Source organism: Neopelma chrysocephalum, unplaced genomic scaffold, assembly GCF_003984885.1.
Source record: "Neopelma chrysocephalum unplaced genomic scaffold, ASM398488v2 Primary Assembly neopelma1_78, whole genome shotgun sequence".
Lineage (NCBI taxonomy): Eukaryota > Metazoa > Chordata > Aves > Passeriformes > Pipridae > Neopelma > Neopelma chrysocephalum.
The window spans coordinates 700,448-721,406 of record NW_020897739.1 but is presented as its reverse complement, the minus strand read 5'-3'; the positions used below and the strand labels follow the sequence as shown (position 1 = coordinate 721,406).

The following is a 20,959-nucleotide window of genomic DNA, read 5'->3' as shown; positions in this document are numbered from 1 at the left end:
CTTTAAGTCAGGGCAGTTACTTTAGGAACTGCAGAATCACGATGCAACAGTGGCTTGTGTCATTCCAAGGACTTCATCCATAGCTCTCCAGAGCTCCATGGACGTCAATGGATCTCACTTCGAGCTTTTTCTAGAGTAATCAACCATTCCTTAGTTAAAATATGTTCCTCTTGTTTGTAGGCACTATGTACTGTTGTGTCTGTGGTTGCACACTGCCAAGTAAGGTGTTTTTTCCTGGGCTGGGTCTGGGAAGGTAGCTGGAGTTGTTGGCACACCTACACCTTCTTGCTCAGGGTGTTCTCGCAGCATTTCAACTCTCCTGCACCAACTTGGGTATTTGCTGTGAACTCTGAGCTCACAGCAGCCTGTTCTCTCTCGAGCACTTGTAGAAGAAAAGGAATCGTTGGCTCTCTAGGAGCACACCCAGACCTCTAACAACGCGTCCTTTGAACGCTCTGCCCGTGCCTTTCCCTGCCCCGGGGTAGGTATTCGCTTCCCTGCGTAACGTGCAACGCCGCAAAACTCATTAGGCAGCATAAAAGTATTACTGTTTAGTGTCTAAACAGATTTGTCCCTGGTGGGGCTCAGCTTAATGATACTGTCAGTAGTGCAGAGCTGGCAGCGAAAGGCCCGCGCGGGTAATTCATCCCGAACGGGAAGGCGAGGAGACGGGAGGTTTTCATTTCGTCGTGGGGAGGGAAACGCGAACCCACCTGGGAGAGCGACTCGGTTTTATTGCGGGGCTGTGTCTGTCTAAAGTCCTCCTGCAGGGGCTGAGTCTTGTCCGGTGCTGCCTGCTCGGGAAGGGGATGGAGGAGTGAGGAATGATGAGAACTGACGGGTGCTGAGGTGAGAGAGCAGGATAAGGGAGCGTGTTGAGCAACCTCAACTTTGTTGTTATGGTAAAGCAAAGCTTTGCTTTGCAGATCCGCCCGGGAAAGGATTCTGAGTTTCCTTTTTCCCCCACAGTGTTTGGCTGCTGGTGGAGATGTTTCACAAGGTTTGTGTGTAATTGGAAAGACAGCCCGATGCGAGCCGTTGAACATGCCTGACAGGAATTCGGAAGGGGGAATCAGAGCGGCTTCGTCCACAAGCCCGGGACGGTGCTGGGGCTCTTAATCCGAGCAGCGATGTGTGTGATATCACCAGAGCAGAATGCTGCAAAGGGCTCTCACAAAATTCTTCATTCCTTACGTTTTCAGTTTGGGCAAGCAGGGGATGGTATGTTTTCCCAAATCCTGGCAATCCTCCAGGCCCAGCTGAAATCCTGTCCGATGTGCAGAGCTGTCGACTTTGAGAATGCTCCCAAATCCCCAGGGGAACTGAGAGAAACCCTCTACCTGCAGAATTTCGGCTCATTGTTATTGCTTACACTGTAACAGTGCCCTCAGGCTCTAATTTGCATGACATTACTCCTGCAGAGTGTTTGGGCTGGGACTTATTGCCCTCTGCAAAACCCGAGAGGTTACGGTTTATGCTTTTTAATTACTAATTGAACTTAATCAGCAGTTTTTGATTGTCTTAGTGTTCAGAACGTGCTGCTGCCTACAGCTTTTACAATTCTGTGTGGTTCAGTGTTCCACTGAATTCCATTCTGGCCAGCTTTTGCAGTATAATTTGATAAATGCTTTTTTTTTTTATTTCTTCCTTACCTTTTGGTTCCTTAGCAACACTTATTTTTTGCCAAATTAGTTATCCTTTTACCCACTGCTCTATGACACAAAATATGCACTGAACACTGTGTGTTTGAACACTGTAAGTGATTTTAGTGTATTAAGGGTTTTTTTTTTAAAGAATGTAGAAGTGGTTAAATGTCATTGATCTGCGCAGCTGCTCTATTAATTTTGGAAAAATTGATGGTTTCATCCTAGATCCTAGAAAAAAGTGCCTGCAGCAAAAAAAGGCACATGCAACCATCACCCACATGAGGCAATAGACTTGGCAGGGCAAGAGAAAAGCTTTATAAGACAGTAACTCTTATCCATCAAGAAATACCTTTCCAGTGGGCTGTAAATTGGGGGCTCACAAGTCTGTGTCTGCACAGCAGCTTTAATGAAGTTTATCTGTAGATGAAGAGGTCATTTCTACTGAAGACCTTTCTAAGGGGCAATAGAGCCTAATTCCTAAAAGTGAGAATAATAAAGTGAGGACACTCATCCCCCCCAAACAACATACATTTGTGTGTTCATAATAAATAACATTTATTTTGAAATGTACTGTGTTCACACATGCTTAGGTAGTTTACCAAGCTTTCATGAAGTACTGCTTGATTTCAAAATCAAAAAGAGATTTATAGCACATGTCTCCTTTAAAGCCTTGTGGGTTGTTTTTGTTGTTTTTTTTTTCCTCTTTTATCATATTCTATCACTTAATGTGTGTTTTGGTTATGTGTATTTAGAAACAGGTGAGGAATACCAGTAGTTGCCTCATGGACTGGACAGTATCAAATCCAGACTAGAAATAAAATACAGAACTTTCAGTGATAGTGGTTAATAACTGGAGTAGTGACTCAACCTCTATCATCATAACTTTTAAGTGAAATCTGTGTTCATTTCTAAAACATTTGCTCAGATGTTCACAAGAGCATTAATTCAGGGAATTTTTGTACTCCCTATGACATGAGCTGCTACATAGATGATTGTGGTGGGCTCTTCCAGCTTTAAAAATCTGTGACTAAATCTAATTCTTACTGTCTTCCCTAAGTGCTACTGTCACTGCTTCAAAAATCTCACTGTTAAACTCACTCACAGTAAAAAAAGCAAATGAAGGTTCTTGCAGCACGGACTTGCAAAATTAAAATGTACAGGTTCTCTTGTGCTATCAAATAAATAGCATTAATAATATCTCTGCATATTAGCAATCTAGCAAGGGGAAATATGTCCTGAAAAGAAATGTTTTTAATTTTTCTTTTAATACATTTTTTGACAATTTAATTAGGATATGAAACAATTTCTGGATGAGGAGACACTGAATATATTTTAACTTTTCAGTGTTCTTTTCTTCAGTGTTCTTTTCTTTAAGACCGGGAGGGCATCATGGTTATTCATAAATTCCCGATTCTTGGGAGGAAGATGCATGCTGAACTGTCATGCCAAACAAAAAAAACAAAAGGGATGCAGAGCAATCCAGCAGGTAGTGGGCTCAAAACAAACTGGAGGTGGTATTTCTCGCAGTGCATCAGCCAAATTGGTGTAAGATGAAAAATAGGTACAGGCTTAAGGGAAAACCATGTAATTTTCCTTTCAATTATTGATTGTGACACAATAAACTCAGGAAATCCCCAACCTGCTGGTTGCTGGAAGGGACCCATTTCTCAGACAAGAGGCATTTGTTCCGGCTCCAGGCAGATAAGGAATACTCCGGATCAGGCTTTATTGCTTTTTCCAGCGCGCGCAGGAGGAACGCGGTTGGTGTTGGGCTGATTTGACTGGTTAGTTCTGCTTTTGAGCTCAGGCCTCCTGTTTGGTTTGTGCGTGGCTCCGGTTCCTGAGCACGGAGATGACATTTATGATCCATTACCTAACGCTTTGCTGCAGCCATGACATTCTAGCAGTTCATAATTCTGAGCTAGAAATGAGCTCAACGAAACGGCCCAGGCAAAGGTGAAAGGAGTGAGGTGTCGGGGTAGGTTTGGGTTGGTTTGTTTTTTTGTGGAGGGAGAGACTCAGCGTTTGGGGTTTGTTATTTTTGGGGGCTTCTCTTTTTTTTTTTTAATCAATCATGATAAAGTAGATTTAAAACTTATTATCAAAGTAATCTCTGACATTACAATCTGTAAAGTTCAATTGGCACGACCTGAAGCTTGTATTTGGTGTAGCAGTGAGTCATCTAAATGCCATTTCTAGTATTTAACAACTATTTAAAACATCCTGAGCCTCACAAAGCACTCCATTAGCATTCTTTCTTCTGCAGTCCATGCACCATTCCCAGTTAAAAGCATCCCTCCCCTCCAAGCTCCTTTGGAAAGGGACAGCCTTGTGTCAGCTGTGCACCCGTAACCTTGACATCAAATACTTCACGAGGCCAAAAGAAATACTTAGAGTTGTATTTTGCTACACTTATACCCTTTTGACCAATGTGTATTTTCAGCTTTACTGTTGTGAAGTTCCACTCTGTTGTATGGAAAAAGGCATGTCCTGTTGCATGAAAGCCAGGCAGTTGGTAAAACACTTGCAGCAGGCCATGTTACATCCCTCATAACCCAGGGAAGTTTTGTTCTGGACGAAGAGAAAGATTTCTCTTCCATTGTAAAACTTTAGTCATTCTGAAAAGGTAATAAATTTTCCACCTTGTTTTAAACTTTCTAGATTTATGTTGCATTATAAGCTCGTGCCCTGCCCCAGTTCTCTTGCTCTGGCCTTAACTGCACTAATATAAAAGCAAGTTTTAAACAAGGTGACCTTGGTTGTAAAAACTTTTGATTTAGGAACAAATGAAACTATTCGTTCTGTACAATTTGTGGCAATGCTGGAGATAGTAGCTGAGAAAGAGATTTAAACAATAGCATACCTAAACTTCAAAGCTGATGGCTGTGGCAGCCTCAAAATGTGTTCTGCAAACTCTTCAGGTTATTTGGCTCTTCAGAAAGTCAGGAAAGCCAGAAAAATGTGCACACCCCTCACTCCTGGACAGCCAGGGAGTGGTGACCCGTGTTCAGAGACCTGCTCTGGTGGGAGGTGTCCCTGCCTGTGGCAGGGGGTTGGAACTGGGTCATCTTTGAGAGCCCTTTCAACCCAAAGCAGTCTGTGACTTTGACCTCCCCCAGCATCTGCTGCTAAAATGTCCCCTTTCCTTACGGAAGCACATCCGGTTGCTGTTTCCAGAAGCAGTCATTTCAGCAGGGCTACACACATTTAAAGCCTGGCTTCTATTTCATTGGGGACCATAAACCTCATGTAGCTGGGAAATGGGAGATTCCTCCAGGAAGGCAACCACCAGCCCTAAAGCTGTGTTGTTTCAGTCATCACAGGGACTGACAGGAGAGGGATATCTGAGGTCACGTCCCAGATTTCCAAAGCGACTTTATCGGCATCAGTTGAGTGACTGCACATTTACATCACTGCAGGAGCTGAGATCAGGATCTGGCCCTTTGCCGATGAAATTCGGGAGGGAGTTGAGGAAAGTCTGTGTTAAATATAGACTAAGTGAACTGCAAAGCTCTGTTTATGTCATCAGAAAGCAGGGAGTAAGCCACGGGTGGAATCTGAGCATTCCCAAGCAGCACATCTGTAAATTAATTACCAGGGTCCACCAAAGGAGGCAAAGGGAATGATGTAAGTCCCATGACTCACCAGGCTTTTATTCGTGTTTTAGGATGCTGTTTCCAGTGATGAGTGGCCTGGCAAAAGTGCAGCATCCACCTGGGAAGCAGAATGCAGGGATGTTCTGCCTTTTCCTTTCCCTGAGGGGAAGGGGTGTTGAGGACAGGGGCATTCAGAAATGAACTGGGGGGGAAAGGAAATGCGGTTACAGTTCTTGGAAATACATGGAATATTGACTCTGTCTTTAGGCCAAAGCCTGCTTTGTTCCTACTGTCGTTGCAGCTATTAAGCTAAAAATAGGAGTTCCCAAAGCTGTTCTTTAGGCAGGCAAGGTTTTCTGGCCTCGGGCATAACTAGGAAGAGCACTGAATTGGACATCCCAAACTGCAACCTTCCTGGTTACTGAGAGCTCTGAGTCAAGGCTAAGCAGAAATGTAGCCTCCAACTAGGAAGAAATACTTTTCTCCAGCTAGGAAGAATTACCCTTTCAACACTTAGCTGACCTAGGAGTTAATAGAACAGTTATAATATGTTAGCACTTTGATCTACTTTTTCCTGCAAACTCTTCCCAAGATCTCATTTACCATTATTATTCGTGCTTCTCTGAAAATGGGAGCGTGATTCCCTCTCAGGATGAGTACTGGCACAAGGAATGAGAGTTGGCATCTTCCATCCTTGGCACACTGGAGCCGTGCCCAGTCTCCTCCTACACCACAGGGCTGTCACCTTTGCCAGGCAGCTGCACAAAGGGCCACTCAGGGCAGGGAAAGGAAGTAGAACACATGTTAACATTTGGGGAAAACATTTTTATCTGCACTTCCACAGTTGCTATCTTCCTGGGGTGTATTTCAAACATGGATGGCTTGGGAAAAGCGAGGTTAGACCCAAAACAACTCGAAAAGGGCACCTTTAACAGCCCCACCTCGATGGCAGGTAACTGCAGAGGAGCCTCCAACTGCAGCCATGCTCTCTGCACACATTTAATTAAATTAATTTGATGGCCTCAATACATGCAGAGGCTGCATAACAAGTACTAAAAATACCTCCTTTCCTAATGGTGTGCTAAATTCAATTTCAACCAGTGTATCTTTGAATTAATGTATTCAGCGCACTCGAGTTTAAATACCTATGGATGTTCTGGATTTTTTTTCCCCTCCAGCTTTCACAACTCTTCTGTTCCTTTCACTGAGCATCCTGAAGGGGCTGTATAAACCTTGGCTGCAATTCCTCAGCATCCACAAATATTTTCTTAAGTGGGTTATTAATAGCGCGTTATCTTCCAAGGCCTCTCTACGTGAAGGTCAGCAGAGTATTTTGCTGACATAAGCCTACTTTTGTTTTGGGTGTTTTTTTTCAGAAGTGGAGGGGAAAAAAAAAAGGAAGCTTTGTCAAACCCCTAAGGAGAGAAGGTCAAGTTTATAGATGTCTGGCAGAGATTGCCCTGGGGTGTTTTCATTTGCAGCTGGGTGGTGACTAACAGGGCTCTGTGTGGCTAACGGGGCACTGGGAAGCTGCAGGCTCTGTTTTCCTCCTGTACCCCAATAGCTGTGCTCTCTTGCATCTGCTTAGTCATATATATTTTTTTTCTTACTTTTCAAACTATCTGAATTCCAAATTTCTGTTTTAAATGATTCTGTTGTTCTGCTCACTGACCTTGGTCACCTCCTGGGGAATGATCCCCTCTAGCCAGCCTCCTGCCAAGCTGAATACTTTGGATGTGTTGGAAATATTTTGATTCTCTAAGCAAAATCATATATGGCTAGTTAAAGATAACTATATGTAGACACCCTAATGCATGGACTATATAATAACTATACCACAATAGCTGATATTTTAAAAGCAAATGGAAGAATTAATCAAAAATATATTTAACTACTAGAAAATATATATATATACATGTGATCAGATATTTAGGCAAATGCTCTGATGTTTGACTGGGTTCAGGGTGCTACTACAGCTTATGTTAAAGAGCATCATAATTTGTTCTGTTAAAAGCAAAATAGCATCACTAATCTGATTTGCACTTTACCTTTTAGAGGTTTAGGTTTCTACGTATATTCTTTTGGTCTTGTAAACATGGGGGAAAGGCAGGAGAAAAAAATGGAATAGAGAATTCTTTTAAAGGGGATGTAATTTCAAGGAATGATAGAATGGTTTGGGTTGGAAGAGACTTCTAATTCCAACACCCCTGATGTGGGGAGGGACAGTGTATGAAAATGTCAGGGTTTCTTCAGTTTAAGATTTTGGATTTTTTTTTTCTTTTTTTAAAGAGCTTAAGTTTATGTGCTGTAAAGTTTCTCTGATTTCAGGAGATGTTCTTCCTCAGGGGTTAAACTCTGTAGGTTTTCCAGTGCAGATGTAATCTTACTGTATTACTTTTCAGGGTGGACAAGCCCTTACATCACACCCTAAAATCAAATTTACTTCCATGTTTCCCTGCTGTATCATTGCAAACTTCAGCACAAGGCTTAGTTATTTCTGAATAGCTCTTTTTCAACAGAAATATTAGAGTGGGGGACACTTTTGTGCAGCCTGACGTGAGCAGAACCAGTTAGATTCAACCCAAATTAAAGTTTCCTCTAGACAGCACAACTTGATTTTAATCCAGGAGGGATCCCAGAGGGATGCAGGCAGGCAGTCCCTTGGCAGGGACCAGCTGGAGTTTAGCACAGAGGTGCAGGAACCGGAGGATTCGGTCCAAGCGGCTGTTTAAGAGTTAATGCTTTGTAAAACCCGGGTTGAGTGAAAGTTGTTCCTGTCATGCTGACTCACGCTAGACAAGTCAGACCTGCAGATTTACTTTAGTTCAGCCTAATCGTGCGTGAATGTAAGTTTGTGCTTGACTCAGTGTCTTCCAGGACGGGGCGAAGTTGCATTTTGCAACTGCAGCACATTCGTACTTTAACCCAAATTCTTAAAAATTGTTGTGTTCTGCAAAGGCGCATTCCTGGCGTTTGCCACAGCCCCGCCAGAATTGGAGAGTTTGGGATTTGGGGCCGTTTTGTGGCTGCAAACAAATCCGGTACGTTCATACCTTCCAGATGTTTGTGGCCATGTCAGAGACACTTAAACCAATCAATATTTGGGGGGGAGGAGGGTGTAGGACCACCTCGCTCTGGGGGGCGGCTGGCGGGGCGGGGTAGGGGGGCTCTCCTCTGGGATGCGGGGGGCGGGCGAGGGAAGAGGAGGAGGTGCGGGGAGAGGGGGAGGAGAGGGAAGGGGAGAAAGAAGTTGCGGACGGGGCGGGCAGGGGCAGGAGCCGGGATTGGGGAGGGGGCGGGCAGGGAGGAGCGGGGCTGCGGGCGCTCCGAGGCCGGGGTGCCCGTGTCCTTCGGCGGGGCCGGGGTGTCCCTGTCCTCCGGCGGGGCCGGGAGCCCCCGGGGGCGGGGGCGAGGGGAGGGAGGAGGAGGAGGAGGAGGGCGGAGGGAGCGGCTCGGGCCGGCAGCGCCGGCGGGGGCGGGCGGGGGGCGGCACGTCCCGACCCGTCCCATCCCATCCCGGTGCCGTCCCGTCCCGGGGCGCCCCGGCTCGCCCCGCCATGGGCACCGGCCCCGGGACGGGCTGGCAGCGGCGCCCCGGCGCGGGGCCGGGGGCGGGCCGAGGGTGCTGTGACCCCCGGCGGGGCCCTGCCCACCCGCCCGGCTCCGGCACCGGCTCCAGCGGGTGAAGTTGCCCAAGTTGGGGTGACCGCGATGTCCCCCGGGTGGCGGGACCCCTGACGGGCGCTGCCCGCCCCCGAGGCCGCCCGGCTTTGTTGGGATTTTGTTGGTTTGTTTCCTTCTCGCTGCTGTTTTCCTCCCGTCCCGCCGCGGTGGATGGCCCGCGGTGGGCGCCGCTGGCCGCGCCGCCCCTGCCCGGGCAGGATGGTGGCGGCGGTGCTGGCCGGGCTGTCCCTGCTCAGCCTCCTCACCTGCGGCTACCTGGCCTGGGGCAGCCGCCGCGCCGGCCCCGCCGGGACCCCGCTGGCAGAGGAGCCCGGGGCCGGCGCCCCCCGCTCGCAGCCGCACATCATCTTCATCCTGGCGGACGATCAGGGGTTCAGGGACGTGGGGTACCACGGGTCCGAGATCAGGACGCCCACGCTGGACAAGCTGGCTGCCGAAGGGGTCAAACTGGAGAACTACTATGTCCAGCCCATGTGCACGCCATCCAGAAGCCAATTGATCACTGGAAAGTAAGTTTGCTACTACTTCATCATTCACCTCTCCAGCCTAAACGCTGTCCCTGTCGGAAGGAGAATGGGTGACCCTGGGCGGTTCACCTCTGGGATATCCTGTGGGCAGAGAGGAGCCCCTCTGGTTCGCTTAAAAACCTTCAATGAAACGGACTTCTAATACGTTCGAAATAGCCAAATAAAGCTGTCTGAGCGAGGCAGGAGGGTTCAGCACTGCGAGCTGCCCCGCAGAGCGCTGGAGCACGTTCATGGTGACAGCATCACTAACATACGTGCTACTTGTCAAGTTAACGTTGCTATGGCTGGGGAGCGATCAGCTTCGCTTGGCTGGGTGATTTCCGAGGCACTTAGAGGAGGAGTCGTCTCAGGGAACTGCCAGCCTTGCCTTTTCTCCTCTGTGTTCGCTGCAGTTGCATCACGGGTCTCATTGACATTAAGTTCTCTCCAAGGGTTATCCTGAATTTATGAGGTGGTTCTCCAGTGTGTCACGTGTGGAGGAGCGCAGGGAACCCGGGCTCCCTCTCAGCATCCTCATAGCTGCAGCATCCCTCTTGTCACTTTGCAAACCATTAGAAACTTTTCTCTTAAGCCGCTGAAATAGGTGCCTGACCCAAATGGTGAAAGCAGTGGATTGGTATCCATCAAATGGTGTTTATTGTGGTCTGTTAACTAAATAATCAACTACCCAACCTCAAGGCCTTCTTACATTAGAAGGTTAATGAGGATTAAGGGGGGGAGTGTATGCATTTGAACTGTAGGAACAATTTCCAAATAGCTCCAAGTGTGGACCCATTTACTCTGGAACAAAACTGCCTTGTTTCTGTTTAGCTTAACTCCCTTTGACAGGAGCAGGGAACTCTTAAAAGAGCAAAACATAATGAGAGGAAAAAAAGTTTATTTTCTCCTTTCCTGGAGCATAAACAGGAACAAGGCAATGTTAATATTACTGGTAAAAGAAACACATGTTAAATAAAACAAGCAACTGGCCTGTTTTCTTGCATCTCCGTATGGTAGAGCTGGAGATAATTCCCAGTCTCGGTCTAGTTCCCAGACTTGCTGGACCAGGCAGATTTGCGTGAAGAGTTGACAATGTTATCTAGAGCAAGAATGCAAGAATTCCACACAGGTTTTTTTTGGGGGCTGTTTTTTTCTTTGTGCAGACCGTGTCTCAGGTTATTTCGAGACACATCCTCAGTCATTCACGAGAACACAGTCGCCCTGCGGCAACTTAAAGCGGCAGCTTACAAGGGAAACGCGTATCAGGACAGCGTTTAGCTGTTGTCTTTAAAGGCGTGCAGCCGCTGGGAGCCAGGAGCTCTGCCAGCAGCACGTATCCAGCCAGCTTTCTGAGGACCGTGGTTTGGGAACCAGCGCTTTACAAAGGGAATGTCATGCTGCACTGGAATGACTCACGCAGCAGCTGGAGCGATGGGATGACCGGGTTCCAGGGGGGAACCAGGGTGCTGCTTTGGCTCTTGGAGGCTGCAGAGGTTGTCTAAACACGAAAAAGAATGAAAGTCAAGAGTAGCAGTCAGTCAGTTTAACTATTTTGATCCTTCTCTAAATACAGTAAAAGGTAGGCAAGTTCTGAGGAACCCCGTTCTTTCCATCAGCTCGCCTGGCGGAAATGGTTCTGCAGATCTGCCTACTTTGGGTTTGGAACCTTTTATAGGAAAAAAGAAATTTTGCTTATACTTGGTTTTTATTTTCTTAGTCTGCTGTTCTAAAACCCTTAGAGCATTTTTTTTTAATGTTGTTCTACTTCAGGGAAAAAGGAGCGGCAGAGAGAAAGAACTGCCTCGCATGACTGAGAAATCAGGGAGGGATTGGCGAGGGGTTAATAGGCTGGGGAGAGTATTCACAAGGCAGACTCAGAGAATACTGTTTCCATTCTGGCTGAAGATAAATGCTTGTGATAACTGCTTTTAATGCTTTCTTAGTAGAGGTACCTTATTTAAAATGCTAGGGCTTGGAAACTTCTAATCCAGGACAAGTGCTGTTAGGTCTCCAGGCAGTTCCTCTGAGGCTTGTGTGGGTAAAGAGACTCTTCCTTTGGTGACTGTCCTGTGTGTGAATGAGCACAGGGAAGGAGGCTGGGAGTGACATGTTAAAAGGAAGGGGCAGAATTAACTCCTTTTCCTGTCTGTGCTGGACCACATTTGGTGAACTTGTCGTCCTGATCACTTCTTCTTCCCTCCATTTGCCTTCTCATCCCTCGTGCTGGTTTGAGCAGGGCAGTGGCCTGTGTATACTCAGGAGGTTACTGACCTCTGATTAATTGTAGAAAGGCTCTAGGCATGTTTGGCTTTTTTTATTTTTTCATTTCTCCCAGAGGATATGATTGAACATAAATTGTTCTCCAGAGGAATTGTTTTGTGTGATACAGGGGTTTTTTTTGTGGTTGTTTTCCCCTTGAAAGTAACAGGTGTCCCTCAAAAACTAGATTTAAGCAGAACACAGCTTTAACTCTAAGACTACCTTTGAGCTCATCCATGAAAGAAATGAAAAAATAAACACATTTTTGTTGTTTATGTTACTGTCAGTTACATAGAAGAACATAAAAATAATGCCTGAGACTTCAAATCTTCAAGTTCTCCCTGCTAGGAAAAGGGAGGGCATAGATACCCAAGGATACACCCACAGAGAGCCATCTCCTTTTTAAGTGAAGAATTATTGAAGCATAGTCAGACAGTTTTAAGAAATTCTGTAGGTTTTTGATCAACAGGACAAGTATTCCTTTGAGACAAAGACTATAATGAACATCTGTTGGGGTAGGTGCCCCAATTCCATAGAGGGCATTATGCAGTGCAGTGGTATTTGCTGGAGCAATACTCAATTTAGCAAAGGAATTTGAGAATTAACCCTGACTGATAAGGAGGAATCTAGATATAATATGCCATAAATGTTTTTTGGCATTCTGTAGGCAGCAGACACCTCCTTCCTCCTCTAAGCTCCCAGTTTTCTGCTGGCCATCAGACTTGTGACCTTAGGACAATTACGTGCACTGGAATCCCTGCGGGCCACAGGAAGGTTCCTCAGGAATAGGGATCTCTCTTTGTAGGGACCAATGGACAGCTGGAGTTCCAGATCACTGAGGAATCTGAACTCCCTTTTATGAGTCATGGAAGCCCTACACGAATCTCAGGAACGAGCTTTGCACAATGGATGGAATGTGGAGATGGAAGGTATTGAGGAAATGTTGAAAGTCTGGGGAAATTACTCCAGGGGAAAAAAGGATTTAAGTGGGATACGGAGAATTTGCTCATCCAAAGCAGACAGAAATAGATTGTATGATCAGCAAGCATAATCTGAGTGTTAATTTAGTATAAATAATTCTGTGTGTTACTCTGGGGGATCAGAGTTCTTGATAAGCCTCCTCTTCCCCTGCCTCCTGGGTGCACCGTGGTCCAACCTGCCATTGCTTTGGGAAGGATCCAGTCCAGTGGTGTGTGACTGGGAAGTTACCTGCTGTGCTCCGAGCTGGAATGAAGGGTCTCAGAGCCTTGACGGGATGCTGGGAAATGTATGTAACACTCCATTACACGTATTCCCTGTTCTGCAGTTAGGGAAATATGAGGGCTGCACAATATCAGCCCCAAGTACCTGGAGGTGATCTGATACTTTATCTGCTCTGGAGTAAAGAGTCCCGGCAGTCATTGGTCCCGAGTTTAACTCTGATCAGTGTTTCCATTAAGAACTGGGATGATGAAATAAAACGTTCGGATTAAATACACCAGAAATGTGGGAGGCCCTGCCAGCATGAAGGGACCGTGGTGATATCAAACATCATCTTGGCAAATTAGAGAAACAGTCTGGAAAAAAAGCAGAATTAAAGCCAGCAGTGATGAACAGAAGACACTCTGCTGAACCTTTACAAGCTGAGGATGGTGAGCACCTCCTTACACAGTGTTTCTTTAGAAAAGTAGCTGGAATTATAGTGAATCATGCACTGAATATGAGGTCAACATGTCACGCAGCTACAAAAAAGGCAAACATCAGATGAGTTTGTGAGAACGGGGGAGCCTGGTGGGTTTGTGAGGCAGCCCTTCTGCTCCACAGCTGGAGCACTTATGCCCAAACTTGGGCATCATTCTCCAAAAGAAACGTGTGTGTCGTTGGAGAGTGTCCAGAGAAGGGTGATCTGATATCTCAGGGAGATAACTGTGGGGTAAAGATCAGAAGAAATGGAGTTGTTTAGTCTAAAGAAGAGAATAATGAGAAGGCACGGGGTAAATCTCCAGTATTTTTAAAAGCTGTGTGTGCAGTGTCGTGATGGGTGGCACCAGAAATGAGGGTCTTTCTGGAGTAGGGAAAACTTCACGTTAGATAACAGGGAAAACTTGCAAGTCTAAAGGTTGTGAAACACTGGAATAGCCGGATTTGGGAAATTGCTGAGTTTCCTCATCAGCAGTCATTAAGAACAGGCAAGACAAATATGTCAGGAATGACATAATGTAGTTGGATCTGTCTTGGGGAAAAGGGTTGGACTGAATGGTGTCTCTTCCAGCTCGGATCCATCTGTGGCTTATTTGAAGTACAGATTAACTACAGAAGGCATTCTGAGGGACCGTGTACATGAAGGAGTGTTAAATGCTAGGAGTGATTTCAGCGTTCACTCTGAGAAAGCACCGTGTGAAAGTTGCACTTTAGTTTTCTCCTAGAAATTCCTCTTTTCTGTGTCCTCTTTTCTCTGGAATTTTTCAAGATTTCCTCCCCCAGGCCTCATAACTCTTGCAGTATGTCATTGTTTACTTCTGCTGACTTCTTTCAGGACCGTGGGTGGGACTGCTGCCAAAGATGTTGAGGTATCCTTTTCCATGTTCATCTTCTGTCTTTCACTTAGGATGACATTGTCCATACACACATCTACGAGCAGCACGCACAGAGAACAAATAATTAGATGCAAGAACTTCCTTTCCTTGTTTTGTTCTGCCTCTGTGCTCTCATCCAACAGAAGATTAGATCCAGGTAGTGAGCTGCTCTGTGAGAAGTCTGTCCACATCGCTGTAATTATTAATGTGCAAAGGAGCACGTGGAGGAGAGAGCTGGAAAGGAAACTCCTTGCAAACAAATACAAGGTGGAGGAAGTAGCAAAGTGCAGGACAGGTTGTGGTAACTTTTTCTGGCAGCATTTAAGAACCTTGTTGGATGGTTTAGGGCCATTGCATAGGACAACCATAGCGTGAGCTGACATCTAAAACTAACTATATTGGGGAATCTGACTTTTGGTTTTCCATGTTCAAATTACACACAGTGCAGGAAGTTAAAGCAGCATTTGGAAACAAATTTAGAAAATCTGTGATTGTAAATTAACCCTGAGGAGTTTAATGTACAGACTTTTGTCCTGTGGTTTGGTTTTGTTGTGGGTTTTAAACTGTAAAACAGAAATTATATTCCGTAGAAAAGTTAGGCTTAAAATAATTAAGGAATTTAGTTCATTCAGCATTGTTCCTGATATGTTTGCTTTGTACTCAATGCACCTTGCTGCCTGTAACAATAATTTGAATATTTGAACAAGTGGTAGCACTGGACTTCTTTTCAACTCTCCCTTTTCACTGTTGCTCTTCCTTCGTGAGGCCCTTTAAGTGAATCAAGATGAGGAAACTGAGATGGGTGACAGAAAATAAAACCAGAAATAAAAAGATGGGCTTTGCTTTCATGTCAAAGGATTTAGACCAAATTAAATGGAACAAATTAAACTAATGCTTTTCATTTAAATGCTATACATTTCACAGGAAGATTTTCCAGATTTATGAACTAAAGGTTAGAAGAAGGGAATAGTCAGTCTACTTTCTCTCCATGATACTTTTGTGGGTGATAATACCAGAACCAGGGGGTTGTTTTCATAATTTTTGTGTATCTGACTTCTGGGTTTGAGTTTTCTGCACCTTGAGTTTTAAATCAATCTGTGAGATTTCCTATTTTCCCTGCATTTGTTGCCTTGTTTTGCCTTGATTCCTAGTCAGATTTTCTACCCTGAGGTGAGTTTGCTCAGTTCTAGAACGTCTGGTTCAGAATGAAGGGGGCGATTTCACCAGCCTCCCTTTATTCCATTAATATAAATAGCACAAGGCAAGGGAAGATTGTTCCTGTGTGAGTGATCTGTGTGGGATGTGTTTGCTTTCTCTGTATGAGTAGTCTTTTTATCCAAGCTGCCCAATTTATTCATTTTCTTACTTAAAACACCTGGCTGGTGACTGTAAATTGGGAGGCTGAAATGAAAGATGAAGAGTTCAGAAAGAAACAGAGACAAGCCTAATGGGTAACAAATTTAAAGGATTAATATAAAAGATGTTTTAACCATTGAGGTTGGACTAAAATGGCTTTGTGGTCTGTGATGAAGTTGAAAAATTTTAAATAGGGAACTTCCTTGTACCTGCTGGCTCATAATAAAGAGGAAATTAAGCATGTTTCACCATTCTAGCTCAACTGCAGCTGTAATATGTTAATTAGTGGTGTCAGCTATCACCTGCTTATTAATTCAGGCTCTTATCAACATGTTAGCAAGCTCTAGGTTGGAGGGACAGGATGTTGCTAGAGCTGGAAAACAAATCTGGGATAATTATATACATTTTAATACGCTTCAGATAGAAAATTATCTTCCTAAATGCATGTCTGCAGAGACTGTATTAGATAAGCATTAAAGCAGACATTATTAATATTACAGGTATGTTGTGGCCCCACAATGTTTCTTTTCAACCTTGGGGCAGAAAATTCCTGTATAGAAACCAAACTTATTCCTTCCTTTACTTAAGCTTAAACACCTCATTAATGTGAGGACATTTGTGCCATGGCAGCTTTCTCAATGTCGTGTAAATGCAGCATTCTAACTAAACTACTCTGGCTTTTATTTTACTTTTCTTTTTTACTTTTTTTTTTTTAATTGAAATATTAATTCAGCTTTTTGGAGCACGTTTTAATTCCAATACATCCATTTATCAGAATATTAGCTGTTTCCTAGATAAATCTCTCGTGTCCATTTTCCCATTCACCCTGCTTTTATCTTCATTTCTACATTTTAAAACATTTCTTCCCTGAAAGAGAATTTTGCACCATTACGAGATAACGTTATGTAATTTTTCTCAGCATTTATAGAACACAAGTGGGTACCAAGGTACTGCTGTGGAGGCAATCTCTGTGACAATAAGCTCTCATGAGAAATGAGTTCCCTTCTGTTTTGAAGAGGGAGAAAATTACAAATATGAAGAAACGCTATAATTTGAGGAAAATGTGAAGCTGGAGGGAGTGGAGAAAATTAGTCTCAGGGTAGGGGGAAGCAGTGTAGTATCTTTAGACTAAATATACTTTAATAGACACACTGGTGCCTCACAAATTGTGCCTCTCTGAGTCCAATAAACTTTGTCAAAACAATATTTACCATCACATTTTATCTACTTAGTTTCAATTGTCATGTATCACAGTTGATAAAGTCATAGAAAACCGGGTTCCAGGGGACCCCTGGAGCTTCCTGAATTCCTGCCAACTTATATTACACAGCAGGGACATACTGACTTTATAAACTCTCTTTTATTGTTTGTTTCCTCCTGGAAATGAAAAAGTATTGCCAAGTATTCAAGAAATTGGAATCTTGACTACTAGGGAATTCCCTAACTGTACCAGATCGTGAATTTTAGCGAAGAAAACTGTTTCGTGAACTTCTTTATATTTAATATTTAAATTTTCTTTCTTTTTAAGGGCCAAGTGATGTAATTAGCGAGTTTGTTAACGACCACAGCATAATAGCAGCCCCTTCCTTAAGTGTTCCATGGGCCTGTTTTCAGGAGCCTTCGGAGGAAACTCTTCTAGTTTTCTGGCTGATTTCTCTTAAAGCTGAAAGTTTTGACTTTTGTATGTACTTTACCACCATAATTCCAAGACAATTCTGATTTGCATTCTGCTTAAGCCTTAAATCTTAACTTATTTGATGGTTCTGATGTGCAACAATAAAATTCCAGGTGGAGGGGGGGGGAGGAAGGAACAACTTACTTCTGTGTTGTTTCTCCTCTTGAGGAAGTACTCTAGGCAAAAAATAACGTGTTTGGAGTGTTGGTGCTTGGCTTATGGTCCTCTCCATTCTTACCAGCTTCTGTTTCCATATTTCCTGTATCCGTTTGAAATTTGGGAGTGCTTCATCTGGCTGTAGAAATGCTTCTGCTTGCTCTGAGCTTTCCCAATGGCACGTGGCATTTCTGTCATGTGAAACACTGGCTCTTTCCCACTGGGAACATGTGGCTCAGTAGTGTATTTAATGTCTCCTGTTCTGACCTCAAGGCTCTGATCCGTGTTGCTCCCAGGAGCCAAGTGAGTTCCTTCAGCATCCTTTTGGTGCTCTGCCTACTCCTACCAAATGTGACCTGGAAGTGCACTGGAGTTTAACAGCCTGAATTCCAGCTGTTATCTCCCATGCTGCATTATCTTCACCAGTAAACTGATTTAATGGCTTTTTTTTTTTAAATATATGTAGATTTCTTTTTGAGTCCTTAAAGCGCTTTGGAGTCTGAAAAGCTGTAATGTCAAGATTACTCTTATTACTCAGCTTTTTAACTGAGTCATACCCTCTCACTTCGGGAGCAAAAGCACGTATTTTGCTACCATTATCCGTGATGACTCAGCTTAGGTAAGGCAAAATTAAGTTGGTGGGTTATTCTGCTTTGTTTTTCCTAATAAACAAGCCGCAGCCTGAGACATCTTAAAAGAAAAAATCAGTGACACATTTCTGTATGAAATTATTTCGTGTCATTTGGGTTTGGGGGGAGGCTTGGGGGGAGTTTCTGCTGCTCAACAAATTACTGATCTTCATAATAAATGTGTTTGGGGTCAGAGGCAGGTAGGCCTGTGATTTAGAAGATGAGACCGTTTATTAACTTGACCCGGTCACCAGTTCCTTCCACAATGTCCCGTCCTTCTCAGGGAAAACCACTGGAAATTATTATATCCATAGTAATACTGGTTCTCTGTGCAACACTTCCCTCCCATCCTTCACGATGCCTCTTTGACCTCTCTCACACGATCCCCAGAAAACATTCAAGCCTTTCAGGTTGTTCCAGAATTAGTTTTAAACCCTTGGAGCCTCCCAAACCTCTTCCTGGACACCAGCCCACCAGGATGTCCTTTCGGAGTCCTCTCCAAGGCCAATCAGTTTGGCTATCCAGCCCTAAATCCATTCTCTTCATTTTTCTTTTATTCTGTTTCTGGCATCAAGCAGAGGAAGAGCCAAACCAAGTTTTTTCCTTGAGAAAGAATTGTCTCACCCTGTCCTTTAGTTCTCTAATTCTTCAGGTAATTTTTGGCTGAGCAGCTTTGATGTATCTTTTAAATACCATGAGAATTTATGTTCCTGTTAATCAGTTATTGGTGTGCACAAAGCTTTTGTACCCATAAGGAAAGAATATTTATACTTGCCTTATCAGTGTATTTTAGGGCTGGATTAATTAGAGCTGATCACGGTAGTAAATACACTTTGAAGGGTTTCATAGCTAACACTCCATTCACAGTTATGACAATATTTTAAGGTAGTTTAAAAGCCTGTTGTCAAAGAAGATTTTCTAATAGATACTTGATTTGTACCCCGTAGCTTTCCATCAGTATTATATTTTAAAACTGGAAGAAAAAAAGTGATACTAACAGGGAGAAGAAGGAACTTTACGAAGTTTGTGTTACTCCTAAGAGTGTTTGGAAAAGAAAACAAACCCAAGGCAGTTGGATAGAGTTCAGGGATTTCTAATTAGATATGACAGGATATGATATGCGACGTGATATGATGTATAGGCAAGATTATTCTCCTTTCAAGTTCACCCTTTATTCAAACCAAACGGCGCTTCACTGATTTACTACCAGCCCTGGAATGTAGTTCTCTGCTACTGCCAGCTTGTCCTAGCAGTGCAGGGAAATTTGTTACGCTGGGATTTGCCAGCTGAGATGGGAACAAGGTGTTTTTGGGGAAGCAGATGTTCTCTGTCTGACTGCGGCGTCCCGGGCTCCGCAACGGCTCCTGTGCGAGGCTTTGTGCTGGGGGAACAAATTACCCGCTGTGCTGCTCGGGCTGGTGTCTCAGCTGATCCCTGGGCATCCAGTCCTTCCTCTGCACGGCACAGAGGGCCGTGGTGAAGAGAATCCCAGCTGGGCTGACTGGCTGGTGCTCTCCACACAGTTCCCTTTACTTTCCTGAACTGCCGCTGGCTGCTTTCTGGCCAGTCAGGAATGCAGGGAACAAACTGGCACTTGCTGCTTTGTGTCTGCTTTGGATCTAGAAAACACTGATTTTAGAAATCTTAATAAATTACCTAGTCCATCCTTCTTCAGGAAATCGTTAAAAAGTGTTATTAAAATATGCCATAATAACTTGTTCCTAAAAAACTTTCAACAAAGATTTGCACACTTTGCCCAGGCGGTCTTAGCTATGATTTTAAATTGTCTAAATTCCATTTTTCTTGCTGCAGTTTAAGCCTCTGATCTCTTGGTGGTTTTCAAGTGAAGAACTAACTTTGCTACAAAAAGGTGATAAATCTCCTGTCCATCTATTATCACATCTCTGCTTTTCCCTTCTCCAGCCTGAGTGAGGTCAGTTCTTTCCACCTTTCCACGCAGATCTTGGTTTATACAACTCTGATGGCTCTTAATGTTCTCCTCTGGACTTTTTATATCTGGGCCTATTTTTTATTGGAAAGTGACACAATGTTCCAGTTAAAGTTTGACCAGTCCTCCTCAATATTTTCTTCTAAATCCCCAAGTTTCTAAAATATTTTCACAGTTGAGTAATTGGAAGGCAGTACATCATCTCCTTTACTGGCATGAATTTACCTCAGCAGAAAATCTGGCCGAAGCGTCTGTTTATCAAAGAGTGTTTGAGGCTTTTCCGCTGCTGGTGGGTAGGAAATGTCACAAGAACAACGGATCTTGTGCTATTTTTACTGGCTCAGCTGTGATCTGCAAATGAAACCGAGATGATCATCCTTCTGGGTTTGTTCCTGGGAGAACACCCACGTTCTGGTGCAGCGCCGGCCGGAGTGCGCTCGAACCGCGCCGATCCATAATAGGATAACAGCCAGGTTGGAGCCATGTCCCCTCTCTGGATGTTTGGATATGAAGCAAATGCATTTCCTTTTCCTCTAACAGACCTGAAAGACCTTTGTCAGCTGTTTAATTCCCACACTTTAAACAGGATGTCATATGTTTTACTCAAGCACTCGTACAGGTCCCAGTAAGATGCTGCTTTTTCCCCCATCATTGAGTTGCTGCTGACTCATCTTCAGGCTGGACTATCAGTAAGCTCCAGATCTTTTTTTCTGTGAGAAAATAAGTTTGTGCCGTTGATTATTCCTCCCCGAAAGCACTACTCTGTGGTTATTGTGAGTGAATGGCCTCCTGTTTATTAGTTCAGGTTATTCCTCTAATTCAATTTCCTTTTGGATTTCAACTCTCCAAAAGACAGTGCAGCAGCTCAACGAGTGCAAATTCAGTCTGACCAAGTAGTGGAATTGAACCTGTATAAATTTCACCTTAAAAATATATTCGTAACCCCTAT

The 20,959-nt window shown here is 44.2% G+C and overlaps 1 protein-coding gene across 1 annotated transcript in view; it reads left to right on the top strand.

The window, feature by feature from the left end:
- The first annotated feature begins 9,061 nt into the window (after nucleotides 1-9,061).
- The window catches only part of ARSJ (arylsulfatase family member J), a 32,217-nt gene continuing 20,319 nt past the window's right edge, over nucleotides 9,062-20,959 (top strand). Inside the window, exon 1 of the mRNA XM_027689870.1 lies at nucleotides 9,062-9,435. Coding sequence (XP_027545671.1) covers nucleotides 9,077-9,435 — 359 coding nt within the window. The 5' untranslated portion in view covers nucleotides 9,062-9,076. The remainder of the gene's footprint in view (nucleotides 9,436-20,959) is intronic.